Source organism: Gambusia affinis, linkage group LG01, assembly GCF_019740435.1.
Source record: "Gambusia affinis linkage group LG01, SWU_Gaff_1.0, whole genome shotgun sequence".
Classification (NCBI taxonomy): domain Eukaryota; kingdom Metazoa; phylum Chordata; class Actinopteri; order Cyprinodontiformes; family Poeciliidae; genus Gambusia; species Gambusia affinis.
The window spans coordinates 14,460,381-14,483,288 of NC_057868.1; the positions used below are offsets into that span (position 1 = coordinate 14,460,381).

General features: G+C 40.0%; 1 protein-coding gene across 2 annotated transcripts; it reads right to left on the reverse strand.

Annotated features, from left to right (window-relative positions):
* Positions 1–4,163: 4,163 nt before the first annotated feature.
* On the reverse strand, positions 4,164–22,819 carry tmem240a (transmembrane protein 240a). Of its 2 annotated transcripts, none has more exons than XM_044125273.1 (4): positions 21,959–22,819; positions 21,467–21,573; positions 13,980–14,188; positions 4,164–6,785 (listed from the first exon to the last, which is right to left on the reverse strand). In XM_044125273.1, the coding sequence occupies exons 1-4, from the start codon at positions 22,013–22,015 to the stop codon at positions 6,631–6,633; spliced, it is 528 nt and encodes a 175-aa protein (XP_043981208.1). In that variant the 5' UTR covers positions 22,016–22,819; the 3' UTR covers positions 4,164–6,630. The 2 variants fall into 2 exon arrangements, with proteins under 2 accessions (XP_043981208.1, XP_043981216.1); XM_044125281.1 differs by having other exon boundaries at positions 22,035–22,814.
* Between the last annotated feature and the right edge of the window lie 89 nt (positions 22,820–22,908).

Consider the following 22,908-nt stretch of genomic DNA (forward strand, 5'->3'; position numbering starts at 1 on the left):
TTAGAATACCCAAACATATGCTATTTATATATTTTAAATAAAAAACAATGTCCGGTAGGGGTTTGTTACCAATTTATTTGGATTTTTAGAAACATTTTACCTTTTACTGTACACTTTACCGATAACGCAGGTTCTACTCAACAAATGTCAAAAAACATTTGTAACGACGGACCACATCCGAAATACGTTAAAGGCGGCGCGTGAATGCGGCTGTTTCACAACTCTCTTTGCTCAAATGAGGGTCAGTTACATACATCTATACATAGACCTTCAGGACAACGTGCAGAGTTATCTATTAGTGTTTTATAACTCCATAAAAGTCAGTGGCTGTCAACAACAAAGCTCATGTCCTTAACAGTCAAAAGAAACATGTTTGTTAATGAGTTTAGTAACTTCAAATCTTATTTTTGATAGTGATGTAAATGACCTAACAATTTCTTTTGTTTTTGCTTTACTTGTCATCTTTAACCATTTTAGAAAATCAAACAAATTTAAATATCAGACAAACATAACCTAAGTAAGCCTATAATGCCATTCACACAATATTGCAAAAGTATTTGCTCCTCATCAAAATAATCTGAATCAGGTGTTCCAATTTTTTTCCGGTTTCTTTACATTTTATCACAAAACCATTAACATTAACAGGATAATAGAAGATATATTAATGGGATAGTGGGTAATTGTGATGGTTTTCAAAATATTTAATAAATAACAATGATTATTTATTAAACATAACTGTGGACTGTGTGCATTCATTTCCAACCCTGTTGAGTCTTTGGGGCGTCTCTACCATCTCTGCACATCTAGAGAAAATCTCAAACTCACTCAGATTGGACAGAGATGTCTGTGAACATCAGGAGATGCAACATCTTTTAATTAGGTTTAGCTCTGAACTTTTACTAGGTCGTCCTAACAGATAAATTAATCAAAAATTCTACTGCAGCTCTGATTGGATGCTCAGGGTTGTTGGCCATCCACCAAAGTCTCAGGTCTTTAGCAACCTCTCACAAGTTTTCCACGATTGGCTAGTTTTAGCTCCATTTATCTTCCCATCACCTCAGATTGGTGTAACATCTAGTTCCTGCAGATCTATTTTACTTCACCATAATGATAGTGTGTTCAGAGTGAAGTTTTACTTCTGCGCCACACATTCAGCTTTGTATGTAGGAGTGAGTTCAGTTTTTCCTCGTCTGACCAGAAAACCTCCCTTCACATCTACTGTTTCAAACAAAAGCAACTCAATTAACATTCCCAGAATTATCTTGGAAATACTGATCCTTTAAGGCCAGTAAGCCAGAATAGACGTGGCATGCTACGCAGACCTGCTGTTACCTTAATATCTAATCGAATTAGTCTGCAGGACGAAGTGGGGTTGTAAGTTTGCTCTCTTTGATGTTCTCCTGATTGCCTGAAGCATGAAGTTGATACACTCCTACACAAGAGTTCAGCTGCTGTGCCAAGAGAATTTTGATGATTCCATGTTTTCTTCCCTCTTTGTTTTTAATAAAACATTCAGGACTGATGGTTTCTGCTTTTGTAGGCAGAATTGGTGAGGACCTCAGAGCTTTTCTTCATGCATTCCTCTACATCAGGGGTCTCAAACTCCAGGCCTCGAGGGCCGCAGTCCTGCAGTTTTTAGATGTGCCACAGGTACAAAACACTGGAATGAAATGGCTTAATTACCTCCACCTTGTGTAAATCAGTTCTCTAGAGCCTTAATTATTCTATTCAGGTGTGGTGCAGCAGAGGCACATCGAAAAGTTGCAGGACTGCGGCCATCGAGGCCTGGAGTTTGAGACCCCTGCCCTACATGTATTCCTCTATGGGGCTGTTGCCAACCCCATACAACAGACATTTGGTAAAATCCAGTCCCTTATTCTATGCTTGGCTTTGTACAGAGGGTCTGAACTCTCTGCTATTGATAAACAGTTGCAGACTGTGTTTGTCCGTGACAGTTATAATGCGCCAGTTCGACACTATGAAGCTTGCCGATAATTGCCTGCATTGCAAACAGCCATCCTCCTCTGCAAAGAGAGAAGTGGCAAGCCGGACAAGATGGCTACTAACGTTAATCCAGTATTTGGAACCGTGGCCAACACAGACTGAAAGGCTTCCTTCACTTCCTCCGCTGCCATTACCAAAACTACGGGCAGACTACAAATCCTGAGCAGCGCAGAAAACAGGCATGACCATTCTCTACCTCTCCTTCTTTTGCTGACTTCCTTGGTTAAAATTCAAACAGAGGAATCCATCTGAATGGGAGAAAGCCTAGGCAGAGCACTGAAGACGGATGAGAACTGAGCAGAATTGCATAGGAAGTTAATGACAAGGCTATTAAAATTATGAAGAGGAAGGAAAATGATCAGTGTTTTGTGAAATTTAGTCTGGACTTTGACTAGGCGACTGTAGTTCATTATATTGCTTTGATTGCAAACCAAATTTAGACACTCTGCATTGCTAGGCTTAACAACAAAAAACAAAATCCCATTTGATTTTAAGGATTTGGTTTTTTCTTTATCAGTAACTTGGTTGAACAATTTGACTGACTGATATCCAGTTAGATGAGATTGAAAACAAAGAGTCTGATGTTAAGAGACAGGCTATAAGTTAATAAATTGTCCTCTGTCAGGAGACAACAAGTACAGTTTTTCATTAACATCCAGGCGGTACTGTTGCCAAGTTGATTTACCGCTCCAAAGGACAGCGTCGGTCTCCAGAGAAAGCTTTTCCAGCTCTGGTTGCATAATGGTGTGTAAATTGTCCAATACTGTAACCACAGAGGTGTCAGAGTTACACTGGTACCTTTTATGAAAAGCCATTTGAAGAACCCAGAGGGCTGCGTACAACTAGACTGCTTTAGTTAGTTTAAATTGGACTGCAAGGATTGATTTTGGGAAGCATGGTGAGGCTTAAAATCTGATTATTACATTGTGGTGTGTTTTGGTTTTATGATTTTTTTAAACAGGAGAGTAAAATTGCTCTGCTTCCAGTGATGAACATTGTTGTCCAGGTGGACAATTTGCAAAGGCAAGGTTGCCTGGTGGGTAATTGGAAAAACCTGAAAACCAGAAGAGAAACATCTGAACAGAGAAATGGGCCACCTACTCAGCAGAAGACTGACGTCGTTTTACGGCAGCAGTAAGGGACGTTTTCTCTAACTGCTGCAACTGAGCAGCGATTCAGTCTTTCTTTGACATCCTTGAAGCCTTTTCAGTTCCATAAACTCCCAGTTTAAAGATTAGCAGAAAGTAGAAAACAACAAAAGGAGCAAAAGGTTGGGAAACAAAGAGTAGCATGGCATAAATATCTCAGTTCCCAATGTTTTGCACAAATTCTGGGATGCCTCACACATCTTTATAAGATCAGGATGAGACGTGTACTGAAATAAATTTAAAAGAACAATGGTTCAATAACCCACAAAACAAAATGGAAGCTAAACAAAGAACTACATGTGATCTTTGTTTCTTGTTTAAGACAATTATTTTTGTTTAAAATTGAATGATTGAATCTGTATGCCTGACATTATCTAAAAATCTGCAACTTTTAGTTAATATTTTGACATTTTACACAGCTCATATAGAGCTGTTGAGTGAAGCACGATTCAGTTGTTATTTGAGTGTTTTTCTACTGAAACTTGTTTGTTTTGCTGACCAACAAACTCATCGTAACTAAAGAAACACCCACCAGTTTCAGTTTTTAGAGAAATCAGTCCAGGGACAAACATTAATGTCAAGGCTAAACGAGCTGATATAATTTGAAAATATGAAAGGAGAGAAACATCTAAACAGAGAAATGGGCCACCGATGTTTTGATTGGATGGCTACTTTTAACTTCTACTTGAGTAAAAACGTGAACTAGAGTTACTCTTACTTGGGTAAAATTTGTTCGCTACTCTACCCACCTTTGCTGCTGAACATTAAAAAGAACAATTATTTTGAACAGGCCATGGGATCATAATGGACGGCTTTTCTTCACTTCATGACAGCATAGTCAGTCGTCGCTCTTCTTTGTTTCTGCTTGAATTTTACTAAGTAAAACCGAGACCATCTGCACTCAGAAATAACCTCTCCAGTATGAGAGCGTGATCTCTCTCTCCTTTTCTCTCTCTCTCTCCTTCTCTCTCTCTCTCACCCGACTGGAATGACACAATCAAACGTCAGGGGTCACTGTTGTGCTTCAATGGCACTTTTAATAAAACAGACATTTCATTCTCACAACAGCAATGTCTGGACAGAGAGGGGCTGGGTGAGGGTTTCCTCTGCTGATAGGCTGGTTGCTCTGGGTGAGTGAGAAGGCTGGATAAAGAGAACTCAAAGAACATGGATATGACTCTACTGAAAAAAAAAAAACACAGAAAAAAACCCTGTGAATTTCCTTGCAAAAGGATTAACTTGAACTCCATCACATAATGTCAGGATACACTTTACTTTCTGGGATTTTGTGTCATAGACCAAAATAAAGCAGAAAATCGTCGTGAAAGGGAGAGAAAATAATTTCAAGTCGAAAATCTTTGACTTCTAAAACTCACACAATTTCTGAGAGGCAAAAATGCAATGTGGTCGGTATGTAATGTTTTTCTAGGAAAATTTATCTCAAAATTTCAGATTTTTTTTTTTTTCTCGGAAATTTTCAACTTTTGGAGTTCAGAAATTTTTAGATGATTTTAAATCTAGATGATGTAAAAATTTCTGAGATTTTTGGCAGAAGTTTAGTTTTTCTATCTACAACGGCCCTAATGTGCCATCATAGGGGTCTGTAACCTGTACAAACCACAGAACCATTTTTGCCCAAAGTCCAGTAAATTTACATAAACCTCAATGAAAGAACTGCTTAAAGACTTTCAATAAATATCTAGAATAGGAAATTTGTGGTATTTTCTAATATCATTTTATTCTGTTTTAGGTTATAAAGCCAAGAAAAAACATAAACCTTTTACAAAGGGGAGATTGATAGACTTTCTGCCACGGGATGTTGATGTTTGGGGGATATTATTTAAACAAAAAAGCACTTTGTTTCAAAGGTAATGATGAGGGGGGAAAAAACAAGTATTTTTTGACACTTGTGGGATTTATTCAGCGCTAAAAATATGCTGCTCAAATCTGCACTTGTTTTATCTGTATTTTTAAAAGTTTGTCGTTGTCTGCACTGTTTAAGCCGAGTTATAAAGACCCACCGGCGGCTCCGGAGCCGCAGATGAATGAACAGAGCTGAATAATCCAGAAGGAAAAATTGTTGGGGGCAGCTAAAGACGTAGAAGTGATGAAAGTTAATGGTTTACGTTAAAGGCATATTCCTGTACTAAAATGACCCAGTCAAAGCCCAAATTGAAAATCTCTGGCAGCACTTGAAAACTTATGTTTAATGCTCTCATAAAACCTCATGGTGCTTGAATTATTTTGTAAAGAACAATTTCAGGTGAACAAAATTCAGTGTCTAGAAGTGCAAAGCTGATAATTACTTCAAAAGGAAACAATTTTGACCTTTACTGCAAGAGCAGATCGTCTACGTTTTATTATTCACAATTCTTAAAAGACTATCTATGTCTAATATAATAATATAATATAATAAAACAAAATGCAAATCAGGTGTAATTTTCATTTTGCAAACTCTTCCAGCGCCGCTTTGTGTTGGTCTATCGTTTAAAATCCCAGTAAAAGTCGCTGACTTTTGTGGTGGTAACTTGGTAGAATGTGTAAAAATTCAAGGGGAGCGAATATTTCTTCCAAAGCGCTGCTGACGTGTCAGCTGGCGTTTATCTCTTCTCATGTGTCGACTGAACAATGACAAATTAGCAGAGGAAAACCTGACCGCAGCTGCACATACCCTCCGTCCCTCTCACATTATTTACAGGGAAAAAATTTAATACATTCAGTTAATTCACTAAGTAACAAAGCTAATTAATCTGTGTTTTTAGCAGAAATCACATTGTTTCACATCCAATTTCCAGTTCCTTCTTCCTCTGACGTTCACTCACGCACTCCAAGTGTCCAAGTTTTCTACCAATGAACAACTCGCACAAAAATCCCCCCACTGGCCTGTTAAATTCTGTACTTTTACCTATTTACAGAAGCAGCAGTCTAACCATCACAAAACAAACCACACACCCGCCTGTCATAACCAAAAAAGTCCCATCTGATAGAGGAAACAAAAAGAAAACCCAGTCTCACCTCCCCGTTCCATACTCTTCCCACCCTGTTCTAAAAGAGCATGCCAAGTTTAACAATAAACACAGAAAATGTCTTTATACAGAAAAAAAACAAACCACACCCTTAAAAACGTTTTCTTCCTCCCACGGTAGAGGACACAGACTTAAGACCAGGCTTTTAGTGGGAAGAAAGTAAAATCTCATTCCATTTTGGGATTTCTTTTTAGTGCTGACAGAGAAAGGTTCAGGGTCAAAAGAAAGTCCAGTTGGAAGGTTCTGAAAGAAGACCACATCATGAACAGAGAGGGGGGGGGAGGGGGCAGTTTTACAGGTCTCTGAGGCAAAGTTTGGCTGTGGGGAAAGTTTTGGCAAGAACGAGTGGAGGTGTTTTAAAATGTACGAGATTCAAGGGGAAGATCTGCATTTTCATTCTTATTCATGTTTCACTCTCTCTTTCTCTCTCTCTCTCTTTGTGATTTTTAGAGTCAGAGGTGTCGAGGACTCGGGTGGCCATTGTGGTAGAGCTTCTGCTTGATGTGGACCATGTTGCCGCTGGAGTCCTCCAGCTGTCTTAGCTGGGCTCGGCGACGGAGGTCTCGGAGGTTGCAGAACTGCGGTAACCACGACCAGGATGGAGTGTCTGCAGGGAGAAGACCAGAGGGAGCAGGGAGATTTTTATGCAGACGACACAAAAACCCAAAACTCGCAAGCACAACTCGAGTTTTATCATGTACAGTGGTCTATTTATCTGCAAAAAAAAGTCCACTCAGTTATCCATGCTTTCATGTTTCAGATATTTATCAGAAGAGTGAAGCACTGATGTTACATTTCCAACTTTGTAGCAGAAGTGAAAACCTTCCCCAACACGTGCGCTTCAAATGTGTTTTTTTTTTTCTTCCAACATTTAGGGGAACTGTCCGCATCAGGCTGATTGTACAATTTTAACGATTCTACTTCTGTATTTTATAGCAACTATGCTTTTGAAAATTGCATTCATAACGCCATGACAACAGTAGCGATAGGAATAATATGCAGCTCCACATCCGTTTTTACATAAAGACAATAAAATGGTGTGGATTTTTTTGCATATTTGCAATCCTTTCTTGAATATAAAGTTGTCCGTCAATGTTATTACTCTGACAAAGTCTCATGCTCATAACTGAATCATTTCAAGCATATTACATGGATTTCTAAAACAAGGTTGAAAAATCTGTAAATTAGTCAGACCTGGCCTCTTTAACATAAAATACTTAAGTTTTTAAAATTCAAACTCAATTCAAAAACACATTATTGATCTGAAGGGGAAAATGGATGCTTTTGTAACTCAAATTATTCAGGATTCTACACACAGTTGTTGTACACGGTGATGGCTGTGGGAAAGGAGGATCTCCTGTTGTGGTCTGTGTCACAGCAAATGTGAAGAAGCCTCTGACAGAAGACACCGGGCTGTGTTTCGATTACAAATGTGCGCAAATCTTTGTTTATATTCTGCTGATGCTGGAAGGACACAATTTTGCAATTGCGTTGTTTCCATACAATAAGCATTTAATTAAAATCACATGTGAATAAGTTTGTTTGTGCAATAAGTCATTAAAACCCCTGGCAGCTGCATGAGATTATGTCATATTACATTCATAATTAAGCCATGACGCAAAGCGCTCATCATCTATCTGCCATTGGGGGAGACGTCTGCATCTCATTCAGGCGTTGGAGCAACAAACCCCTTATACTTGGAAGCGGCTACATTTGCTGCGTTTTGGGGAAATTGTAGTCACCAATTTTCCAGAAGACCTATGGATTCAACACACCGAGTGATTTTTATTAACTGTGCGATGTGATGTTGTGCGTGTTCTGGTGGAGCCAGCTGCACATTATCCAAAAGAAAAAAAGCTACAAACTGTGAAGAAGACTGCTTTCTGTTGTCATCTTTGTCGTTTTTACCACAAAGGCAAGGCAACTTTATTTATAAAGCTCCTTTCAGCCAGAGACAATTCAAAATGCTTGCACAAAGAAGTTAAAAGCAACATATATTAAGAAAAACACATCAAGCATATGAAAATTAAACAGATTAAAAAAAGAGTTGAGAGTAGCATTTGTTCTGCGGGCTACATCTGTTTTGATACGGCTGAAAAACCGCCTAACCGTAGCAGAAACTTTTTATAAAAAAAAAAAACAAAAAAAAACTTTTTTTTTTCAAAATTAAGCAAATTTAATTTTAGTTATTTTAATCTATGCAATTGTATGGTTAATGGAAATGCATCTTAGTGTTTTTCAGTCTCATGAAGAGGATGTGTATGGTTTTCTTGATTCCATGTAAAATCCATCATCATCCAGCGGCTCCACGGTGGCAAACTGGCCGATTGCGTAAAAATCAGAACAATTGTGCGCTACGATGAAGGACACTGAATTGTTTTTCACAGTCTACTATTTGCTGTAAACAAAAAAAAAATGTCTTATGAAAATATTAGATGATGTCGTGAACTGTTACATGGTGACAGCAGCCTTGACCTTTCACCTGTTTTTTAATGGGACACAAACGGAGAAGATCTCCACCTTTCTGATTTATCTGCACACAGAATGCTTCAAGATAGAAAGTGAGGCAGCAGGTTTCATTTTTTGCATTTGTGTGCATGCGGGGTTGGGGTGTAATATGAAGTGTGGGGGATGTAATGGCGGAGCGCAGATTCCTGCTTGTCAGGTTATAAACTGGAGCTGGTGAGGCAAAGTGAGGTCCGCGAAGACGGCAGGGAGAGCCCCAGACATCGAGTCTGGTTAAAAAAAATTTTTTTTTAAATGGCTTTGCCCGAGAATGTTCAAGAGAAATAGGTGGAGGAGAGGAGGGGGCGTTGCTGGTAGGATTGGGGATGAGGAGGAAAGACAGAGAGGAAGAGAGAGAGAGAGAGAAGGGAAGTTATTTATAGCTGTGAATGGTTGTGCTGTCCACAAGGACTGCTCTGAAGGGTATCCAAAGGAAAGGGGGCAACAAAGGCAGGTTTCTCTAATTTCAATAAAAGGATGAAGTCAAGAGAAATTACAGAGCAAAGGAAGAAAACAGAAAGAGAGAGAGAGAGAGAGAGAGAGAGAAAAAGCTAAGATGCGATTGTTATGCCTGCTTTAGAACAGAGGGGACGTTAACGCCGCCTGCCAATTTATCACTTTCTCACTTGTTTTTCAAGCGTCTTTCCAAAAAGAGCATCTGGCGTCAGATATTAACAGTAAACTGGTGGTACGGGGAAAAAAAATGTTACATCAGGAGGGAAATGGCCCAGGAGCAGATTGAATAAATGAGCAAAAGGGGGAGGAGATAGAGTTGGAAAAAAGCAATAGGAATCATTATGCATTTCAATGCACTGCGTGTGTGTGTGTGTGTGTGTGTGTGTGTTCCTTACTTGCCATTCCAGCTGCTCTCTTGTGCTATTTATAGCTCCATAGCAGAGAAAGTGTGTGTACGTGTAAATTCAGGTGGAGATGTGACAGCATCCTCATCCTGCCTCCACACACACACTCTTCTCTGCTCTTTCAGCCTCACCTTCACTCCTCATCTCACAGAGGCTAAATGTGTGTGACCCAGTACTGAAGGCAACACACACACACACACGCCTACACACACACACACAAACTAATGGATCAAGTCAAAAAGGCGACGGGCTTCCCTACCCACTGCAAAAAAATAAGTATATAAAAATCCAACCACATCTCTAAGGTGTTTGAAACATTGAAAACATTGGCAAACACTTAACACGCAAACATGTAAAGTTTCTTGGTTATCAGTGGGAGACGTCAAAAATACCACATGATTATTTATTCAGAAATGTCAAGAGAAATCAGCAGAATCCAACCTGGGCCAGAAACTTTAAATCCAGTCATTGTTGAGTGAAGAAGGAAAAGTAAGGCATTTAAAAACAACGTCAACAAAGTTGCTTCATTTTATCAGATTTTTAAAAGCTTTTTTAGTTCCCATTTTAACTTAAACTGTTAAATATAGCTTAAATATAATGGGCGCCATTTTATTCCTAACAATACTCTTCCAAGTAAAGTAATGTGCGAAGTGTCAATCTCAATTTTTTTTTTCTGCTGTAGACGTTTTCTTTTCACTTTGACTGAAATTGGCCTAATTTAAGGCAAAGTGAGCTTAAAAATGAGGAAAGAACCTATTAGCACAAAATATCCACAGATCATAAAACCAAGGCAGCGAGAAAGACTAAAATGTGAAACAAGACTTCAGTTGAGTTTGTTTTCAAACTCCTTTTCCAACACATTCAACATTGTGAATGTTAAAAACTGATTTGACTAGACTGATAAAATGTAAACTGTTATCCTGACACACGTTTTCAGTGCCACAGAAATAGCTATGTGATCTATCGGCTCTTTAGCTATTAATATCATCTTTTATTCTTATTAGCTGTACAAATTTCAATTTCATGCAAAAATACAAATTTCTTGTCAATAAACAGTTTTTAGTTTATTATTTCTTTGTTGTTTTAAATTTTTTTTAAAAGAAGAAATTGTGTATTTGTGCTGCTAAAGATCTATTTTAAAAGAGTTTTTTTTTTTTTTTAAACGTACCAACACTGCTTCATCCCTCAAGATTTTGGGCTTTTTTAAAAATAAACCTCAATAGTTTGTAATTCAGAGTTAAGCAGCTTAGTAAACCCAAACATTCCTCTGAGAATGGTCAGCTGCACATGGTGGGAAAAAGAAAAAGTCAAAAGAAAAACAAAAGCCTTACAAACTATTGATCAAGACCACCGGAAAATATAACATACAGATGTGGCTCCTTTAAAGCAAAAATCTGAATAAAATAAAATAAGAAATCTTGCGCAGAACCATGCCTCCAAGTATTAACGGCCATTCTTATTGCTGACACTTTTTCCTCATCTTTCCCGAGGAGCTTTTCCACAGCGCTCCCAGTTTCCAGGTCACATATCACCTACTTTACTCTTAAAACTGCAGATCCAGGCCAGCTCCAGCACGCAGCCATACATACCCCAGTAGTGTGATTTATAAAGCAACGGAGACAACAGCATCTTCCAGGCCATGGTTTTATATTTAACCAGGCTATAACAGTAAACGGCCATTTGTGAGAAATGTTAGAGAAACCACCGAGGCCAGTAAGTTAAAACTTCTACTAGAGAGCGACGCAGCTCAAGTCTTATTTAGATATAATATATATAATGACTAGAGTATTTAGCCTTTTATTTCCTCTTTTGTGTCTACCAGACAACATAATGCATACAGTGGTGATGAGCTACGCACCCCATGTTCTGTCTCATTACCTTTTTTTCTAAAACGACATGCTTCCTTCATCTGTCAGGTGGAGAGAGACGAGAAGGGAAACAACAGATATTTTCCAGTTAGCGTGGAGACGCAGAGCAGGAAATTAAGAAACAACTATCAGCCGAAGCTGGATTTCAATACACGCACACAGAGAGAGAGAGTGCAGAAATGAGGCATTCAGAGCAGAGCATCAGATGGTGAGAGTGAAATATCTCTATCGCTGTGACGCAAGCATGGCTCATCCAAGAGACCCAACTTCAAACTTGGGTCTATTTACTGTGACAGCATTAACCAGTACGAGAGCTTTTCTTCAGACATTTCTGGGACGTGTAACTGCTCAGCCGGAAATCATTTTCTGACAGCCTTAATCTCCGTTCATCTAGACTTGATGAACGGAGGTGAGGATACATCTACTGTTCCTGTATGAGCAACTGGGACCTATGAAATTGATGTTTGGTCCAAACGTCTTGAGTCATCCCTGATTCCTCTAGATTTTACTACCCAAGAGGTGAGATGATCTAACAAAAAACCTATTTTAAATTACATCTATAGGCACTCTGAGATACAATTTGTTCCTATTAATTCAAGTGAATCAATGAAAACTACCAAAGGTAACACAGCTGGACAGACATTTTAGTGGCAGTAAAATTATTTTTGCAGGAGCCATTAGAAGAAAATCTGGCATGCTTCATCAACCATAGAATGATGCACCACTCAGGTCCGTTGTCTGGTCTTTTTCTCAAGTCATTTCTCAATACATGGCAACCCACTATACATTTCGTAAAAATTCTTCCATCGCAAATGGTTAAGCGAGGCTCATAATAGAAAATTCACATTTTGCACGTACTTACTGATGTTTGGGCCTCAACTGCTTCTAAAAACAGTACAAGCACTTACCAACACTACCTAGTCGGGGTTTTTTTTACCAATAAGTAAAAAAGAACCGTATTTGGAATATTTGGTAGCGTTACATTGCTCCAGAACAACCTGGTTCTCACTAATGTGTAAGATTTATCCCCACAATCGAAACAATCTTTTGTAAAATATTGTTTCTTCTAAACAGCATCCTGGAAGCAACTTGGTAGTTTTATCACTAGGCTATTTGTGTATTTTAGTTGATATATTACCCAAAAAGTTCAATTAACCTGCTTTTGTCCTGTATCATCTTAATATTGGTTGATTTAGGTTTTGTTCATTAGAAATGAAGCGGGTGTTATCCTTATTTGTTTGGAAATAATTCTAATTAACTACTCTCATACCTGGTTTAAACAGTCTCGACCTTCACCTTCAAAACATTTTCTTAAGAAAATTTCAGATTATATATATTTGTTTCCATTCACATATTGTTACAGCTCCAGTTACACCAAGCTGGATGTGTTACAAACCCCGGCTGACGTATTTACAGCTTAGAGTCGCATTGAAAGCAATATGGCCAGGAAGGGAAGTGCTAAGAGAAGTGCAACTATTTCATGCAGTAAAAATATAGGTCATGTGGAAAAGCTATTGCCTCTTGACAGATCACTTTGATTGATTTTGGTTCAGCATCATACCAGCTGCTTGATTCACCGACCGCTTGGTTTATAAAAAAGCTTCCTGACTTGTTAGTAGATAATAATCCTCACAGATTGAGGATTTTTGGTTTCCTGATCTCATGTCTGGATGTCAGCCGTAACTTTCAGATGGTCTGCACCTGGCATAAACATATGTCAGACTAGTGTGGGAAATATTTTCTTGGCACACTTTGGGCTCCGTAGCACCAACTAAACACCACAACCTACTTGTTCATAGTTAACCAACTCTCTGGTGTGGACCAAAAAAAGTGAACGCTGGTGCGCCTACAAGCCTAGTCTTGGTTCAGTGAACTGTGGTGTGGTTCGAATGCTTCTGTGGATGCTGAGACTGGTCCAAAATGCAGGGTATTCTGGGTAAATACAGCATAAACAAACGCGTGAGTCTAACACTAGCGGGAGAACGAAGTCGTGGTGTTTTACTAAGAACAAGAGAAATCTTACAATCACTAAAATCCAATGCCATTCCATTTTTGTTGTGAAGAAGAAAAACGTGCTCATGTCTTTTTCAGAGGATTTTGTGTCGTTTCCTTCAGTGGTTCTTGGTGCAGCGGCGCCGCAGGCGAGGAAGCGAACAAGTTTTTCAGAGGGTTTGGAGAGTTTCACACAGTGCAGTGTGAAAGTGAACCACGCCAGCTGAAATTTGACGGAACAGCAGCAATTTTGGTCCCCAGTCGAACCGAGTCTACCGGACTATCAGATGTGAAACCGCCCTGAATCTATGAGGAACATTTTCAACACCTCGTTGAATCCATGGCAAGAAGAACGAAGGCAGTTTCTAAGAATAATGAGGGTCTAAACCTGATATTATCAAGGTGTACTTAATGAAGTGGCTGGTGGGTACATGTCTTCTTTCTTAGAACATTAGCTACCTAGCATCTCATTTAACTAAAAAAAAACCCATTAGGGAATTCTTCTTCTCCACATCTAATTCTGCGTTTGAGTCGGTGAGTCCCCTGCCGTTTCCAGGCAGGCTGTGAGCATCTTACCGTAGTACCGGCTCGCCCTCCAGGCCCTGACGGCGCAGTGCAGGACTCCGTCAAGCCACAGCAGCAGCCAGCTGATGCAGAAACCCAACAGCAGACCCAACATCAAGTCCATCTCCTGCTTGGTCACACTGTCACTCACAAAGTAGTTCTCTGAAGAGTCCACTAAGGAGTGGTCCCCATCGTACGGGATTACGTAGTGGACATGATGCCTGGGGTGAGGACAGACAGGAGAAGAGGACAGAAGTGTTAAACTTTAAAGTGGCAACCGTCTGTACACTGGAGGTTTGCTGAAGTTTTTCTAAACTTAAATAAAGCCACACTAATCCGCACTTTACAGGAAACCCCTGAAGCCCATGTGAAGGACCACCGGGGGTTCCACAGGATGCACTTTAGGCTGGAAAGTGTATGGCTGACCTGTAATTTTAAGATTTGTGGAAGAAATATAGCCTGCTTAAAAATGAAAGACCATCACTTTCTAAAGGAAATCTTCTGGATCAAAACTGCTGGACTGCCACAAAGCAAGGTTTTTACTTCTATGTACGATGTAGCTGTTGAAGAAATGACATGCAAGTCAAACAATTCAGTATTTTTCTTCTGATAAGCATTGTGCATTGTGATGTAATGCGCTCAGAGTTCTTTCCTAAATTCATAACAACAATTTTCAACCAATTGTTTACATCCTGGTGTACCGCATCTGGCTTTTTCTAGTGCCGATGCTGATTTATGGCACGTCTCACATCAACGACATAAGACGGTGATAAAATGCAACACGACCATTCAGACTTGAAAACCATGTGAAACATATTCTAATTAGTTGCACATATGGAAGTAACTCAAATTGGAATTTTTTTTATTTGTTTTTTTTTTTTTTGGAGGGCCCAAAAGATCAGGATTTAGCCGTTCAGACTGTTGTGGAAAAAGTCATACATGGGCAGAAAATGCCTCTAACCAATAATTTAATTTAAATTTCCTTTGGGATTAATAAAATATTCTTAAATTTAAAAATACTGATTGGCTAAAATGCAGGCAAAGCCTCTCCATTTAAAAAAATCTTAAAGAAATTCATACCACGGATCATCAAGATTCACTTACATCGCTTCCACATCCTGGCCTCCTCTACAACACGCTGCCATTCCAGTGGATATGAAAACCTTCACTGACATTAGCCGCCCTCCTGGGAGCAGGTAAAGGCTTTTCCCAGCCTAATGACGCAGACAGATGTCTGAAGAACATCGCACGGGAACACACCGGGAGCTCAGAAATCTGACAGCCGAGAGCGAGCACAGGTGCACTCTGGGACTTTACACTGATAACGGGGTTTCAACTGATGGGGACGTCTGAAGACATTCACAGATGTAAAGCAGCGCTTTTCAGGAATTCACAAAGACCGGAAGGCGATAAATTAACTGTCAAGCTTCGCACAGATATATTGTGATTTCACCCCAGCATGTGTGTATTTTACAGTTTAAGACAAATATGCATGTATGTAAAATATGGCACCCGAGAGAACAAGGATTGTCATACGAGTCAGGCGTACAACTATACATTTGTGAGACTGATAAGTGTGCTGCAGTTCTGCAACACTTGACGAATTTAACCCAGTCTTACTCAAATCATATAATTTACTTCAAATAAAGAAGTGAACCAAGAAAGGACCTTTTTTTTTGCTCACCAGCCTTCATTTGAGAGAGGTTAGAGAGGAAAGTGGGTAACGAAAGAGGAGGAAGATATGCAACAAAGGTCATTAGGCTGGGAATCGAACCTGCGACGGCCACGTCGAGAACTAAGGTCTCCTCATGTGGGTTGTGCTCTACCATCACAGCACCCCAGTCGGTACCGGATCTGTCCCTGGTGAAGATTGCATCATGACGTCAGACGTAGGATACGGACGCAGCATTGAACTTAATTGTTTCAAGTAAAGTCAAAGTAAGTTGTCAATAAGTCCAAATACACTTTTTACAGTGTGGAGTTTCCTGAGAATAAGGCTGAACTATATGTAACCCTTTTTTTTTTTTTTTTTTTTCAAATCAACCAAAATTTGTAATTATCTGATTGTTTATTAACTGTATTTGTTTCACCTGCATCTTGTGCAGCCTATGATTAAATCTCCACCCACTCCAACATTGCAGCCACAAAGGCACCTGCTGCTCTTCAAGCTTCAATCTACCCAAAAGGGTTCATCCGTACAGGGTACAAATCAGAATACGGAGAAAGCCAAACGAGCTGACACATAAAGCTGTGTCCTCGACGGCACTAAGGCGAACGCCGTCGGCCATCCTGTCACCTCCACGTCTCACGGACGGAAGAGCAGGCAGGTGGTGCCAGAGCATCCCTCTCTCTTCCTCTCCACTCACGTATCGAAGTTTTCTGCTGTTTCTGTGAGAGTGGACGACTGGCTCTGGGTCATGGGGGTTTCCGGCTCAGTGGAAGACAAGGTGTGGTTACTGCAGCACTTCTCAATTCCAGTCCTCAGAACCCCCCCTGCTCTGCATGTTTTAGATGTGCCTCTACTCCAGAGCAGCTGATCCAAATGATTGCATGACCATCAAGTGCTGCAGAAGCCTGTTAATCACCCACATATTCAATCCAGGTGTGGCAGAAGGGAAACACCTAAAACATGCAGGGCAGGGGGGCCTGAGGACTGGAATTGAGAAACACTGCTGTAACCTGAGCAGTAAGAGGTTTGACTGAGCATCTTGATGTACTGTTTGATTTTTATACGTCTTCAGCAGCTTTGGGAAGTATTTATTCTGTTACTTTCACCTGAGTAACATTTGATCAGTTTCAGTATTTGAGTAGCCATTTTACCAAATACTTGAGTAATTTATTGGACGATTACTTTTTGATTTTACTTGAATTAAAAACAGTTTGAAGTATCGCTACCCTTGCAATTGTTGGGTACTCTGCTCACCTCTGATTCTCAGAGCTCGTTACCAGCAGTGGGCAGGGCAGTTTGAATGCAAAGCAAGACAGTCAATTATAAATTATTCATAAATTTAGATTTGCATTGCCTTGCAAAAGTATTCCTACCCCTCTCACTTTTCACATGTCACAATGTGAACAAAAACTGTTTCTTTGAACTTCATGACAGTCCAAAAACCAGTGACAACAAAATAATACAAGTACTGTATACATGTACTGTCAAACATATATACAAATAAACAGTCTAAAGATTGTGGTGTGCATTTGTATTCAATCCAACCCCAAAAAGAGGAGTGGAGAGCCTTTTAGTTAAATTCCAAAGCACTTTGTTGACCCCCAAAGAGAAATTAAATATTAGTATTAATTTATAATTTAGTTAGTAATTTATTTTTCCATCCGTCCATCCATTTTCTGTTCACCTTTGTCCCTAATGGGGTTGGGAGGGTTGCTGGTGTCAATCTCCAGCTATGTTCTGGGCGAGAGGCGGGGTTCACCCTGGACAGGTTGCCAGTCTGTCACAGGGCAACACAGAGACATACAGGACAAACAACCATTCACACACACTCACACCTAGGGAGAATTTAGAGAGACCAATCAACCTGACAGTCATGTTTTTGGACTGTGGGAGGAAGCCGGAGAACCCGGAGAGAATCCACCATGCACAGGGAGAACATGCAAACTCCATGCAGAAAGACCCTGGGCCGGGAATCGAACCCAGGACCTTCTTGCTGCAAGGCAACAGCTCTACTAACTGTGCCACTGTGCAGCCTGTGATTTATTTTTATTAGAATTAATATTATAAATTAGAATTTATTACTAGTGATAAAAGTATTTTCCATAGACTCTCATTTTGGTAAAGATCTGGGCTTTAACTATAGGTCATTCCAGCACATGATTAAGCTTTGATGTAGCGCGATAATTCTGGCTGCACGTTTGTAGTTTTTCTTCTGCTCTTCAACAGCTTTCCTGTTCCTGCTGGGAAAAGGCATCCCCACAGCACAATGCTGCCACCAGCAGGTTTCAGCTTTTAGGCATCTTGGCTAGTTTCCTGATTAATGCTCCCCTCACCTGGCCTGTAGGTGTGCAACTAACCTTTCCCCTCACATAGCTCCGCTCCATGAATTGAACCCTGTGAGGGGACGAAAGCTTATTGCTTCATAAACTAACCCGGCTTCTGCAGAAGGTTCTCCCTGAGCTGTCTGCGGCTTCTTTTGACCTTTATGATGCAGTTTGCTCACTAATGTTCTCTAACAAACCTCTCGGGCCATCTCAAGACAGCTGGATTTATACTGAGGTTCAATTACACACGGGTAGACTCACTTTTGCTAATTAGGTGTCTTCTGGAGCCAAACAGTTGCATTGAATTGTATTTATGGGCAATAGAATAAAGGAGGCTGGCCACAAATGCACATCAATGTTCAAATTTTTAATCTGTGAGACTCTATTTTTTTAAAGCATTCACAGTTAATTATGTTGTGTTACCATAACATCCAAATAAAATGCATTGTGTATTTATAACTCAGAAAAGTGTCTGTCTTGACTCCATCTATTCTTTACAGAGAAGATTGCTCTTATCTGACTATCGGCAACTCTTAATGTTGCCAATGAACTTCTAACACATTAGCCCCCACACTGCTGTTTGGCTTTATTGGTAATCTTGTTTTAGTGTTCCAGGGTGAACTGGTCAGGAAAAATAAATAAATCTGCATCTTTTTGGATTTTGTCTTTAAAGTTTTGAACCAATATTAACATCATGTGCTGGTGAAGTCAATTTTTTCCCCTCTTTGCTTAGAAACTGTTCAGGGAAAGCCCATTAATGCTAGTTAAACCCATTTTCATATATTAATAATGACTGTCTTGGTGATGTTTTTCCATACTTGGAACAAACTCTCTCAGTGAGAACAAACATCAGGTTGGCTGACCGGCCACCAGCAGTCTATACACACACACACACACACACACACACATTCAGCTACAACCAGATATTTACAGACTGTTTAAAACAACAAGGGTATTTTTTTCTCACTGTCTAACAAGAAATCAGGAAAAAATGTTCTTGGTTTAGGTCAGTTAGAATTACAAAAGTCATTTCTATTTGCTTAAATGCCAGGATAATGAAAAACCTTGGTTTATTTAGCCCGTTAGATTAGATTTTTCAAAGTCACATTTTCACTGTGTCACTCATATATTTAAACCTTTCAAAGTTCCAAACTAAGTATTTAATTCACCATATAAATATTCAGCTTACAAATGTTAGATTCAGCATTCAAATTAAGTACTTAGTTAGGAAGCTAAATATTTATTTTCCCAACTACATGTTTAAGTCTGAGCTAAATATATAGTTCCACATTAAATATTTAAACTGGAAACTAAACATTTGTTTTTCAAACTATTTACTTTTCCAAAGTAAATATTTAAATTAAAAGCAGAATATTTAGTTCATTGCTCTATAGGTTTGCTGAAATGTTAATCCTTTCTAACTAAATGACTACAACATTTCTATGGGACTGGGATGAGGGCTTTTGATAACTAACCTAAAACTTTCTTGTCCTGAAGTCACTTAGTAACTAAGCCAATAACAGTTTGGTTAAAACAGATTCTAGGACACAGAGAAAGTGAAAACCAAGGAGCTAGCAGACGTACAATAACAACAACCTGTGAAACATGATTGCCAGATCAATTAAACAATGTGGACTGGAGGTGTCCTTTGTGTGATGGAAACCAGGTGAGGCCAATTAAAGGAATACAGAACAGGTGATGGGAGAATCTAAGCAGGGAAGTGAGGGCAGGTGACTAAAAACAGGGACAAATACAGAACAGGATGCATAGAGGGTTTCACCAACCGAGAGCTAAAGACTAATGTTAACACAGTAGTCTAAACCAAAATGGAGCTGAATAATACAGAAATATAGAATTTATAATAATAGCCCACTTTCAAATAATTTACCCGAACAGACAAATACAAGAGCGAACAAAAAACAAAACCTACAAAACATGACAATGGTCGATGTTTTGAAATAAATCACCTCTTAATATTCTTTCCTATATATATATATATATATATATATATATATATATATATATATATATATATATAGAGAGAGAGAGAGAGAGGCCTGTAACAACAACACATTTTGCTGGACGATAATTGTGCCAGAAATTATTGAAGTAACTGATAATGTTGTTTTGAGACCATTTTCAAGTAACACAATGCTGGTGATATAACAATGCAGGAACACATTCTCAAAGATCAAGAAACTTTAAATTCTAATGAGCATTTAGCACTGGAACTGGTCGGTATATTAAATATTTCAAATAAATAAACAACACAACAGAAACAAATGAATTCTGAAGTCTCTGTAAACAAAACTGACCTTCAAAAAAAAGGGCTAGTTACGAAAACAAAAGCGCCAGACTTTAGACTTTTGTCAGCAAATTTTTGGTAGAAAGAGAAAGAAAAGAAAAAAAAACCTAAACCATGCAAATGGAAATTATTGAGCTTGTTTAAATTGATCATGCAATTTATTAATTATTGCAACAGGCCTAGATATGTCTGACCTGTCAGAAATTTAGTTCTACAAGCCCACTCTTTTTGCTAATGAGTAATTGCTTCATCCTCTATGATTGGACTGATTTCAGGTGAAGATGTGGAACGTGAGGATGAACTAGGTCCACTACTCTCGTCCTGATTTCTTGGCTTGTTTTCCTCATGATGTCACACAAATAAGGGACAACAGTTGGGGTCTGCTCACAGGTGTGACTCCACCTGACTCAAAAGCTTCCAAAAAGCCATGACATCATCATCTGTTCAAAGGCATTCTGATCTTATTGTGTCAACCTCTAAAACATAAAAAAAAATTAAATAAAATTAAAAATAATGACAATAATCCCGCTGTAATTTAGCAAATGATTTAGAAATACTTTTTTGGTATTTAACGCAGGAAATTGTTTGTTTGGTTTTTTTTTCTGAATTAATGATAGAAAAAAAACCATTAAACAGTGGATGCAAATATCTGGATTGAACTGTAGTCAATAATTCGTCTGGCGGGGCTTATATTGTCGGTGGCACGGTGAATGTGAGAGCTGTTGTACCGCACAGCGCATTTGATGCTCAGATTGTTTTAAACGGCCTACTGTCGCTCATAGTTCATTACCTATTTATGGGTCCTGCACACACACACGCACACACACACACACGCACAAGCACACACGCACGCCTTCCTGCATGCAGCAAAGCCTTACAGTCAGCCGCTATATACTGCAAAAAAAAACAAAAAAAAAAACACAAAAAAAACACACACAAAAACAGCGAGATCGGGCTTTATGTAAGAAAAATATCAGGAAGTCAGCGGAAACCGCGGCTATAAGAGCGCAAATAGGACGGCAGCCTATCAAGCTGGCTTTGCGGGGTTTCACCGCTTCAAATCTTCCAGGCCTCTTCGGCAATTAAGAATTGACGGGTGGTGGTGATGGTGATGGTGTGCCGGGGGACATAAGGGGAAGACAGAGAGGGAACACGGCATAGCATTTTTATGGCACATATTGTAGAGGATGCTGGTATTTACCTTCCACAGTTGCAGTGACAGACGCGGTCCTCCCCTCGTAGATGCGGTAGGATGTAGTTGTGAAAGCGATCCAGTAGTGCGTTCATGTCCATTAAACAGGCTATCGCCTGCAAAGAACCATGCCAGTCAGCTGGGACATGTCGAGCAACGGTGCTAAACTATTACCACACACAGCGAAAGGTTTTCAGAAAGAATAGGAATTACAACCAGAAGGAGGAAAATGGCAGATTTTTTTTTCTCTCTCTCACACACACACTCGTTTCCAAGAGAGGGAGACTGTTGCTTGAAAACCAACTGATTTATTTATGACAGCAGGTAGGCTAATTATAGATTGGCTTACCTACTTCCACATGCCATAGTGATAGGGTGTCTCAAAAAATTTATTATATTTATGTAAGTTTAAAAAAAAATCTTTGGCATCATGTAGCCTCTGTGTGGAAATGAGAAAAAAAAGAAATCACATTGCATTTGAGGGAGGTGAGAATGTCTTACCATTACAACTGAAGCACCAAGAATCATAAAAATCATGGTGGTTGTGATCATATGCATCAAAACTTCCAAAACTGACCGCCGTCTTGGAGCCCGGGCTTCTACCCGAGGCAGTGGAGACGCTCCGGCTGGGCTGTGGGCGCTCTCTCTCGGCAGGAGCCGCTCATGGAGCCGCCGCGCCGCTCCTGGCTCCCCGTCCCTTCAAACTCCCCGGTTTTCCCTCCGTCTCCTCCTCCTCCTACACACGGCGAGCCGTTCTCTCTCAGCCTTCCCTGCACCCTCTCTCCATCCAAGTGAGGTCCCCCACCACCACCACCCCGATCGGTCGGTCGGACGGATGGACGGATCCGCTCCTTAATTGCCGATTCGAAAGGAATCCACTGCTCTAGCTCCGTTTCTCCCCCTCCCCGTCCACCTCTATTCCAACGTCCAAATTAACATCACTCGAAGAAAAATCATAAAATGCGTCTCTCTTTATTTTTTTTGTTATATTTTTGTATCCTCTAAGAGGGGTATGCCTCGGTGCCCTCTCTCCCTTTCCCCCCCCAAGTTCCTCCAGACCCCGCTCTGCGCTTCAGTGCCGGTGAATCCCGTCCTCCATCAGGCGAGAACGTTTCAAAGAGCTGCAGCACCAACACCTCTCGCGGCCATCGCCCTAAAGTCTTCCTCGGATTGGCCTGATAAACATCCAGAACGCGGTCCAAGCAGCACCGTGGCCTGCACCTAGACCCACCCTGCGCCCCGAGACCAGTCTCTATCCAGCATCGGCAACTGCATCAACGCCCGGAGCCAGACGCGCATGATTATCCCATCCTGGCTTCCAGCAGCTACACGAGCACCCACTTCCACTGCCTGTGCGTGTGCGCGCGAGCGCGATAGTGTGTACAGTGGGCGGTTAGAGGGAGGGAAGCTGAGAAGTGAAGAGAGGAGAGGAGAGAAAAGAAGAGGAGAGG

Excerpts from the sequence above, each read along its gene's own strand:
- tmem240a (XM_044125273.1), bottom strand. The coding sequence starts at position 22,015 with ATGCATATGATCACAACCACCATGATTTTTATGATTCTTGGTGCTTCA. Across the intron at positions 14,189-21,466 it reads TGTCACTGCAACTGTGGAAG|GCATCATGTCCACTACGTAA; the intron begins GTAAATACCAGC and ends TCCTCACCCCAG. Across the intron at positions 6,786-13,979 it reads GAGGGCGAGCCGGTACTACG|ACACTCCATCCTGGTCGTGG; the intron begins GTAAGATGCTCA and ends TTCTCCCTGCAG.